General features: G+C 48.2%; 1 protein-coding gene across 1 annotated transcript in view; it reads left to right on the top strand.

Annotated features, from left to right (window-relative positions):
• The first annotated feature begins 3,531 nt into the window (after window positions 1-3,531).
• NPLOC4 (NPL4 homolog, ubiquitin recognition factor) overlaps window positions 3,532-10,835 on the top strand; it is a 43,238-nt gene continuing 35,934 nt past the window's right edge. The window contains exons 1-2 of the mRNA XM_038371706.2: window positions 3,532-3,683; window positions 7,319-7,399. Coding sequence (XP_038227634.1) covers window positions 3,669-3,683; window positions 7,319-7,399 — 96 coding nt within the window. The 5' untranslated portion in view covers window positions 3,532-3,668. The remainder of the gene's footprint in view (window positions 3,684-7,318; window positions 7,400-10,835) is intronic.

The raw sequence follows: 10,835 nt of genomic DNA, 5'->3' as shown, positions 1-10,835 counted from the left end.
AATGACTTATAAGGAGATTTTCAAAGGCACAAAGAGCAGTTGGGCACCCAACTCTCATTGAAGTTAATTTAGGCACCTCATTCCCTTAGACGCCTTTAAAAATCCCAGCCTTAGGGTCAAATTTTCAAAGGTGCCTGAAAGTGACATAGGAGTCTAAAGCCAGATCTCCCTTAGGAATGATTTGCCAGGGTAACTATACCTGTATATTATACCAGCAAAACGTTCCTCATCTGAGTGCTGCTTTATAGTCACCAAGCTGCATTTTTGCACTTGATTTTGCGTATTCCAGGCTCCCAGCAATACAAGCGCAACTGCTGAAAGTGCAGTTTTGCCGCTACAACCGTGCTTACATAAGAGGCTTTTGCCAGCCCAGCTCTGTCAGTCAGGGATCACATCTCTGCCCCGCTCTGCCCTGCCCCACACAGCCCTACTGGGGCCCGGAGTAGTCTAGACCAGGCCTTAGTCCCATTTCCAAGTGACTTAGAGCTTATTGCAAGTCAATTGCACTTAAGCCTGGTCTGTTAAAAATTAGATCAACTCAGCTACATGGCTCAGGCTGTAAAAGGAAATTTCACTCCTTGAGTGCCATTGTTAGGTCAACCTAGCCCTGGCATAGATGCAGCTAGGTTGAAGGAAGGATTCTTCCACTGACCTAGCTACCACCTCTTGAAGTGGTACGTTACCTTCATAGACGGAAACCCCCCCTCCACTGATGTAGGAACATCTACGCTATGGCACTACAGCGGCACGCAGCAGCGTCGTAGCTGTAGCTGTCGCAGCTGTTGTGTAGACGTGGCCATAACTCCCTTTTCAGAATGGGAGTTAGGTTCCCAAGTCACGTGGACACCTTTGAAAATGTTACCCTGTATCTAACCTGGCCCAGTCCTGTAGAATAATCCTGGATTGCCCCTTATTATATGCAATTCCTGCTCTCTTCCAGCAGGCCCCTTTGTGCATGTGCTAACAGGAGAATTGACGGGTGCTGAATGAACACTTCAGTCCCTTCAGCGGATTGCTACTGGAGGTCCCTGGAGAGGGAGGTGATGACTGACATCCTCCCTGCTTTTCACCTCCTCCCCATCCAGAGCTGAGAATGACAGTTCGCAGCGGAGCGGCCCGGGGCCCCTCCGGTCCAGGACCCAGACTCAGAAGTGGTGACAGCTTTGCTGAGCCAGGACACTGCTGGGCTGCCCCATCAGCACCACTAGGGGTCAGAAGCAGGGGTAATTCTCAACAAGCTCCCCACACATCCTCATATTTACGGCACAGCCCCACTTCTCATGCGCTTGCAGGGGGATGAAAGCAGCCAGAGGCTATGTAGAGCACTGGGATGCAGCAGTGACAGAGCACCATGACTCGGTCTCATTACTAGCGCATTTTGTGGCACAAGTGATTTCATCCTGCAGGACGGACTCTAGAGGAATGGCAAGCTCCTGCTTCATTAATGTGAATTACTGACATGGGTAACTGGGCTTCTCTTGAAATGTAGCCAGAGACTGCAATTCGTGGCAGACGGTTGCTTCTTCAAATAGAAGGCAGGGAGTTAGTTACCCCTCTGGGATCTGTCATGCTAAAGGATACAGCTCAGGGCCTTGGTGTGAGAATACAAAGCCCTTGGTATTCCAGGCCCTAAATATTTCAGTAACCACCTCTCATCCAGATCTGTCTACAGTAAGTGAAAGTCCCGAGAGTTCATTGGGACTGTTCCCCTATATACCCTGACCCACCTCACCCCAGGGTCCCTCTTTGTCCAGGAACATGCCTTTTTGAAACATATGCGACCTGAACTAGCCCAAACTTGATGGCTGCTGGGCAGGCTGCAAAAGGGCTTTGGGGAAAGGTGGAGGATATATTCCGGGGGGATGGAGGGCACAGAGGGGACTGTCTTGCTGCTCTGATTTATTGCCTGCCTAATCTAATTAATTATTCGTCTACAATTTGGTTTTTTGGCTGCTGGGTGGGGATCATTTGGGCCTGCAAGACTAATTCATTGCTGGGGCTGGGGCTCCGAGAGCCATTTGCCTTGGCATTTCATAAAGTATTCTGTATTTTACATCAGGGTAATAATCAGTACTGCAGACACCAGTGAGTCCGAAGAGCTAAAGCGTCATCTCCTTTGCAGCATGAACAGGGCCTGCCCCAGATCTGTTCAGTGTCAAATAATCATTTGAGAGAACTCCCGAAGTCTGGCTGGCTGCCTTCTGCCTTGGGCCTGGCTTTGCCCTCAGTCACTGGATCAGTCAGAACTGAGCTGGGGGTCAGAGCCCTTCACACTAGGATCATGCCTGGGTGAATGGGGGATGCGAGGATGGGCAGGGACTGCTGGGGGGAAGGGAGGAGAGCACTCTGTGGGGTACCCGGTGGAGTTATGGGATGGGACTGGGGGGTATTCTTTGGGGTACCTGGGGAGGAGTTATGGGGCGGGACCAGGGGGTTTCTGTGGGGTACCCGGGGAGGGGCTATGGGGCGGGACCGGGCGGGTTCTGGGGGGTACCCAGAGGGGCTATGGGGCGGACCGGGGGGTTCTGTGGGGTACCCGGGGAGGGGCTATGGGGTGGGACAGGGGTTCTGTGGGGTACCCGGAGGGGCTATGGGGTGGCCCGGGGGGTTCTGGAGGGTACCCGGAGGGGCTATGGGGCAGACCGGGGGGTTCTGTGGGGTACCCGGGAAGGGGCTATGAGGCGGACCGGGGGGTTCTGTGAGGTACCCGGAGGGGTTATGGGGCGAGACCGGGGCATTCTAGGGGTTACCCGGAGGGGGCTATGGGGCGGACCGGGGGTTTCTGGGGGGTACCCGGGAAGGGGCTATGGGGTGGGACCAGGGAGTTCTGGGGGGTACCCGGGGAGGGGCTACGGGGCGGACCGGGGGGTTCTGGGGGGTACCCGGAGAGGGCTATGAGGCGGACCGGGAGGTTCTGTGGGGTACCCAGAGGGGCTATGGGGTGGGACCAGGGGGTTTTGGGGGGTACCCGGAGGAGTTCTGGGGTGGGACCGGGGGGGTTCTGGGGGGTACCCGGAGGGGGCTATGGGGCGGACCGGGGAGTTCTGGGGGGTACCCGGAGGGGTTCTGGGGTGGGACCGGGGGGTTCTGGGGGGTACCCGGGAAGGGGCTATGGGGTGGGACCAGGGAGTTCTGGGGGGTACCCGGGGAGGGGCTACGGGGCGGACCGGGGGGTTCTGGGGGGTACCCGGAGGGGTTCTGGGGTGGGACCGGGGGGGTTCTGGGGGGTACCCGGAGGGGGCTATGGGGCGGACCGGGGAGTTCTGGGGGGTACCCGGAGGGGTTCTGGGGTGGGACCGGGGGGTTCTGGGGGGTACCCGGGGAGGGGCTACGGGGCGGACCGGGGGGTTCTGGGGGGTACCCGGAGGGGTTCTGGGGTGGGACCGGGGGGTTCTGGGGGGTACCCGGGGAGGGGCTACGGGGCGGACCGGGGGGTTCTGGGGCGGGACTAGAGGGCGATGGGGGAGGATCTGTGGGTGGGTTGCGGCGCCCCGCAGGGAGCCGGGAGGGGGGAACGGTCCTGCCCGGAACCTTGTTGTCGGGGTTGGCGGGCGCGGGGCCGGCGACGCCGGCGCGCAGGGAGCGGGGGCGCAGGAGGCCGCAGCCGCGGGGCGAGGCGGCCGCTCGGGAACCGGCCCCGGGAGCAGGCGGGCGAGGCCGCCAGCGCCATGGCGGAGACGATCGTGAGTCGGGGCCGGGGGGGGGATGAGGCCGGAGATCGGCCGGGCCCCGAGACTCCAGCGGCCGGGCAGCCGGGCGGGGCCCTTCCCCGGGAAACCCCGCTCGCCGCCGGGCAGGGCCCCCGAACCGGCCCCGCGGCCCGCACCGGACCGGGGAGCGGGGAATCCCCTCGGCCCGCCCCCTTCCCTGGCCCCGGACCCAGCCGGGCCCGCACCAAATACCCCACCGGAAACTGCTGCCGCCCCCGAAGCCAAAGGGAGGCAGCCCCCCGCCCTGGGAAAGGGGGTCTCCCCTGCAATGAGCCCAGCTGCTCCTCCCCAGCACAGGCGGTCAAATGAGACCCAAGGGACGCAGAAACCCTCCCACCGCGAAGCAGCTTCGTCGATTTCCCCCCCACCAAGAGGGGGGGTCTCCAGAGAGATCTTGGAGTTCACAGAATCACAAAAAGAACAGGAGGACTTGGGGCACCTTAGAGACTAACACATTCATTTGAGCAAAAGCTTTTGTGAGCTACGGCTCACTGCATCGGATGCATTCATTTCCACTGCCTGCATCCGATGCAGTGAGCCGTACCTCACGAAAGCTTATGCTCAAATAAATGTGTTAGTCTCTAAGGTGCCCCAAGTCCTCCTGTTCTTTTTGCGAATACAGACTAACCCGGCTGCTCCTCTGAAACCTGTCATAGAATCACAGAATCTCAGGGTTGGGAGGGAACTTAGGAGTCATCTCGTCCCACCCCCCGCTCACAGCAGGACCAACCCCAACTAAAGCATCCCAGCCAGGGCTTTGTCAAGCCTGAGTTTTTACCATCTTCCCGTTTTCCTCAAGCCTGGCTCTAGCAGACCCTAACATTTTTAACCTTTAGGGCCCATTTGAAGGCTTCTCTGCCCCCTCCCCGGGCTTTTAAGTTTTGGGTTGGGGATTGAGGTGGAGATGTTAATGGATGCGGGGAGGGGGGGGGGATATTAAAGGGTTGGTTCCATTGGGCTGGGGGAGAAGGACCGTATCCACTGGGAACATTAAAATACCTTTTCCCTGAGAAATGGTTTGCTTGTGTGCCTGGAGTGCTTGATAGTCTTATTAAAAATCAGACTAAATGTAACCTCCCTCTTTCTCCCACTAAATCTCCATCCGGCATATACAACAGACATGTTATGTCATAGTCTGTATCTGCACTAGTGAGGGAAATTGCTTTGGACATCATGTGCAAAGGTTGTTCATAGCACAGTTGTGATTCCAGTGTGGACAGTGCCTAAACCCTTGTGTACTCTGAACGTTTTCTTAAAACTCTCCCACCAGTACTGCAGCACTGGTTCTAACAGTGTTGGGGGTACTCATGTTGGACCAGCTGCCAGCATGTTTACCACCCTGTTGTCTAAAGTAGGTCTAGATGACATTTGGATGAAAATACTGGTGTCCAGGAGTGGCGGTGGGAGATTTCTCCAAAGTCCTCCAAGTCAGAGACCCCTTTGGATGGGGGCAGAACCATGTTAAAACTCTGTTTGAAAGCCACCTTCTGGCTTTAGCCAAAATTTAGGCTAGAATGCTGTTCTTCAAATGCAGTTTGCCTTCAAATGCAGTTTGAGTTGATCATCCATGCTAGAAACTGGTTTAACTGGAACTGTATATAAACACAGTTCCTTTAGTCTTTGTAAAGTCTATCTCAATAAGCCTGTAATTTGCCAGTTGTTAGGCTGCTAAATCAATTGATCTCGTTTGTTGCATGCAGATGCCCAGTCTGTCTTTGTCCTCTACTGTGTTCTTCCATGTTAGTTATCCTCTTGCCAATGGAGAGAGACCTGGGTATAGAAATTGACAAAACAAAAAAGTTATTGAAAATGTTTGGAAAAATTCTGGAACCTTGCAACAAAACAGGGTTTTTATTTAATTTTTTTTTTCTAAAGCTGCCAGGCCAGCCCTGCTGTTGAAAACAGAGTGTCTCCATTGACTTTCAAAATCACAGGCATCTACGCTACTCTTGTAGGCAAGACTTTGGTCAACAGTGACATCATCCAGGAAATAGATCCTATTAGACCTTGTGTGTGTGTTCTCGGGGGCATCTATGGTAAGGCAGCAACTGGCAGCTGTCTTCCTCTCAACATCTGGACGTTACTGATATTGCCTTCCTTTTAGCATTTTCTTGTCTCACCTGAGCAGCAGAAAACATCTTTTTTTAAGGTTTCAGAGTAGCAGCCGTGTTAGTCTGTATTCGCAAAAAGAAAAGGAGTACTTGTGGCACCTTAGAGACTAACAAATTTATTTGCGCATAAGCTTTCGTGAGCTACAGCTCGCTTCGTCGGATGCGTTCGGTGGAAAAAAATCTTTTTTTAACTGGGTTATGGCAAAGTATTCCTTTTCTTCCCCCCAATACTTCATGTGAGTTACTGTGACATTGATGCGGGAGATCTTGTTTGAAACACTGTCCTAAGCTGAACGCACCAAAGTAAGATACATAGCTGATTGGTCATATATTGCTATAGAAAAGGTTCGACTTAGGACCCAGTGGTATAGCTCTATGCTGCCATTCTAGTGCCAGGCAGTTAAATATTGTCTGTTCTGATCTCTGGCTAGCTCCAGTGCCACCTGGGAATTGTGTGGAGACATCATCTTCTTAGCCAATGGCAGAGAGAACGCTTCAGGGTGTTCAACAGCCTGAGTCCCATTAGCCCATCAAATAGTCTCAGTAAACCACACAAGTGGGAGACGCTTGAACATTTTAAAAGATCTTTAGAGCCTTGTTTCAGCATTCTTAGGCTGATTAAATGTAAGTAGGGGGAACTTACAGGAAATGCAGTGTGTGTTTGGGTTCCATGTGTGTTTGAAAAATCAAAGCAAGGTGTGGGTTATCCCATAGTCCTTAAGGTGCACCCTGAAATATAGTATTAATGAATCTGGCCCTCACCTGGGGGAAGAGACAGTGCAGCAATTTGCACTCAAACAAGACAGTAGTCTGTTAAACATTTCCTGTTTCTAGCACATTCCATGTATTCACACACAGAACAGTGGAGCAATCACACATGAGAAAATAACTTTGAAGGAGGGCATTCTGGAGCACTCTGGCAGCCTCTTGCCGTCACATGTCAAGCTCTGCCCGGCTGTCCTTCAGATTGGTGTTTGTAAGAGCAGCCTGGCTGTCATTGCATATCCTCCTGCTGCTTTGTACTGAAGTGCTGGCAGAGCTTTAGTCACTTTCACACTCCTGAGGAACTTGGGGGATTGACTAAACTGCTCTCATAAAAGCTTTGAGTTATCCTCTAATAATGCTGCATGTTTTGTCTCATGTCTAAATCCAGAAGTTTTATCAGAAAAATAAGCTCAGTGCCATTATTGACTTTCTAAATCTGTTTGTAAAAATGCCTTATATCTCAGAGTAAAGTATGTAGCAAATAACGTGAAATTATTGGTTTTATACTCTGGGAATTTTACATAAACTTCCCCCCCACATAATTCTGTAATTGCATACTAAGAATGACTTCAGTAATGGGAAAAGGGTGTGGTCAGGGTGAGAGGTTGTGATGATACTTGCTTCGTTTCATGTCTTCAAAAGTGGGGAACTTCTGTTGCTCAGAAGCGAAACCAGGACAGGCCATGGTATTGCTTTGTTGTGTGACCGAATATACTTTTTAATTCTCCACAGATAATCCGTGTCCAGTCGCCAGAGGGAGTGAAGCGCATCACGGCAGCAAAACGAGAAACAGTTGCAACATTTCTAAAAAAGGTATCCTGGCTTTCAGCATTTCATCACTTATCTGCCAGCTTCCCTGCTCTCTTCTGAGCATAGCTAGGATAGTGCTCTGGCTGCCCAGAATGTAGCCACTCTAGACAGCTGTGCTTTTGGGAAATACTGTGCTTACTGGGTATATACACAGGGACTTTCTTTAATGAATGATATGTGCTCAATCTAATCAGGGTAGCCTGATGGTGGTTGCGTGGATCAGCATGCATTAGCCAGAACAATCTCTCCACATTTACACTGAAACTGGCTTTCTGTGTTAGACCCAGTTTTGAAACCCTCATCCCAATTTATTCAAACAAATTCAACCTCTCTGCCTCAACTTTCTCAGGTGTAATTTTCTTTGTTGTTTTAAAATTCTGATAAGTCAGTGACTGAGACGGTGTTTGAGGTATGGTTGCTTGAAAAATAAGTTATGCTTCACTGTTTGAAAACTGTTACTTTGGGTGATGAGACATGATTTGTTTTTAAAGTGGGTTGAACTGTATATTGGTTGGTCTGTACATCTATACAGGAATTAATACAGGGAAATCCTGTAACGTTTTATCAAAACTGCATTAATTTTACATGCTTTCACATTCCATTCCTCTTGTTGCTAACAGTGTGTACAGAGGGAGTTAATCTGATTGCTTTTCCACCTTGATACTTTAAGTCATGTCACCAACATCAACCCTGGTTCAATGTCACCAAATGAATCAGACCTGAACCTGAACCTGAAAAGAAAGAACTACAATGTATACACACAAAATTACGTTAAATACTATAAATAATGGGCTTGTGGGGGAGTAGAGATTGAGAATTAAATGGGAAATGTATATAGAGAGTATTCAATATCTGCCACAAGTGATTGGTCTTTTTAGACATCATTTGAGTGGAAATTAACTGTTAGCTGTTTACTTTACTCCTTGAGTACTGTTTCGTGTTTTCTGTTGCAGTGTTCTTTGAATGCCACAGGAGCTCTTCCAACATAGTTTTGGAGGTTAGGGAAAGATATTGAGCAATTTTGAGATCCTTATGTGGTCTTTTAGGAACAGATTCCTGGGGAACTAATTCCATAACTGGAAATGTGAGAAGCACATAGAGTTAATTTTATATTGGGTGTCAGGTGGTCATCTTTTGTTTGATACACAGATGGTTAGTGTCTCAAATTCCTTGTTTTAGAGGGAGCAAGAATCTCAGATATTTTGCATTCTTCCTACAATCTTTTTTTTTCCTCTCCATCTCCTGGGACATTGGGAGTAACGTGGAATCTTTAAGCTCAGTGCTTTTCTGTTAGCAAGAGGAATATCTTGTTTTATTGTGTTCTTAATCCTTCCCTCCAAACTGCCTGGATTTCACTTTACCTTGCTAGGGAGGATGAAGTAAGCATTCTGAGATTTGTGCTATGGGGAGATACTCTTGTTTTTCTTTTTGATACAGGATTTATTCTAAGAGAGACGTTACAGGCTGTAACACATCAGTGACTAGGCTTCTTGAATCTTAATGGGTTTAGGTTTTACTACTCAAATGCCAATATGTATAGTGACAGGTTTCAGAGTAGCAGCCGTATTAGTCTGTATTCGCAAAAAGAAAAGGAGTACTTGTGGCCCCTTAGAGACTAACAAATTTATTTGAGCTCAAATAAATTTGTTAGTCTCTAAGGGGCCACAAGTACTCCTTTTCTTTTTATGTATAGTGAGTGTTTCATGTAACTAGACAGTTGTAATTTAAACTTCAGATTATAGCTTTTTCTGTTTATGATTAAATTTCATCTTTTACTTGACACCTTAAAAAAAAGCTTGTATAGACTAAAGATGAGGGACAGGCAGAATTCTGTTAAAGGAGTACCTGCTTATTGGAAGAACGTTCAAACATATCTTGCTCAAAACACAAATCTCCTTTTCACTGTATTTGTCATAACTTTCTTTGTAGCATTTGCTAATTATTGAGGACATGGTTTATAAACCAGGGCTTTGCTCCTTCCTGGCCTGTGATCTGCTCTTAGTTGATCCTGCACAAATACTGTATTAATTTCAAAATTTTATGCCATAAGGCATTTAATAGTTCTGACACTCCATCTTTCAGAGCACATAATATGGTATATCCCAGGCCAGGATACTCAACTAGATGGACCAGTGGTCTGATCTAGTATGGGAATTCCTCGGCTTCATGCAGCAAGAGCAGAATCAGTTGGCCACTTACGTTCAGGTTAGAACTTTAAACCGGGGAAACCCTGTAATTTTGTTTCATAGTTGTAGAATTTGCTTCCTCCATAATATACGAGGTCTCTGACCTGAAGAGCTGATGGTTCACTTCAGGCAAGTAAAGTACACAAGTTAAAGGGACAATTTAGAAATCGCATTCCTCTGAATAATTGACCTTCTTTTGCTAAAATTCACACCTCAGTTCACTATAACTGAGAGGTTAAGGAAAACAAACTGTATTCTATTGTTTTCCATTTTACTTTGTGTGCTTGGCAGCATTTTGTGTATCATGTGCTTGATTGTGTCCTGTGTGTAGTCCATTTACTCTGTCTGTGGGTTTGACAAAAGCAACGGGGGAGAAATATTTTTTGTGTGTGTGTGTGTGTGTGTGTATGTGTATATATATATATATATATATATATATATATATATATATATATATATATATATATAAAAAATGAAGCTACAGAAATTGGCATAGGGACTTAGGGGAGCAGGTACAGCACCTGAAGCTACTTCTAACTCGGCTTTTAAGTTGACTAGCTCTTAAAAGATCAGATGTATAAATGGGCAGAGATGCTATTGAACTGAAGTCAACATTGCAAGGTTAAGAGAAAGTGGGTTTTAATTGAGGCACTTAAAGGATGAAAGGGAAGCTGTCTGGTAGTCTGAAGGAAGAGGCTTTTGCAAGCATAAAGTCTAGCATAAAGAAAGGCACATGGTCAACAGTGTAAAGAAATGAAAAAGGGAGCAGAAGAGAGTGTAGATTGTGGAAATTTGTGACTGAAAAATGAGAGCAGAGACGTATGTGAGGCTCTGGAAAAAGAAAGGAAGGAAGGAAAGGGGTTTGGGGTGGGTTGGGGCGAAGGTGACTTGGTGAGTGCAGTATTCCGCAGAAGCTGGCATGGGAGAGTGGAGATTTGGATAATAGTGACTGACACTTCCCCACCCCAAGTGAAGGTCGCCTGGTTTTACAGCAAACACTCAATGTTATGTATGTATATTATTTACTTTCATCGTTGACTTTATGACCTGCAGAGGTCCATATTTCTGTCATTTCTTGTTTTCTTGTAAATTCCTTGTTAGGTTTTGTCTTTTTTAGCTCCCTGACAATCTTCTCTACACAATGGGAGGATGGGTTTAGTTAAAATACCTGTAGCAGAGAATTCTGTTAGGCCTTTCCTATTTTCTCCCCCACAGTGAGGAGACACATGTGAAGTGTTCTGTGTTGTCTCATT

The sequence above is a fragment of the Dermochelys coriacea genome, chromosome 14 (genome assembly GCF_009764565.3).
Source record: "Dermochelys coriacea isolate rDerCor1 chromosome 14, rDerCor1.pri.v4, whole genome shotgun sequence".
Taxonomy (NCBI): Eukaryota; Metazoa; Chordata; order Testudines; family Dermochelyidae; genus Dermochelys; species Dermochelys coriacea.
This window is presented reverse-complemented; position numbering and strand designations above follow the sequence as displayed.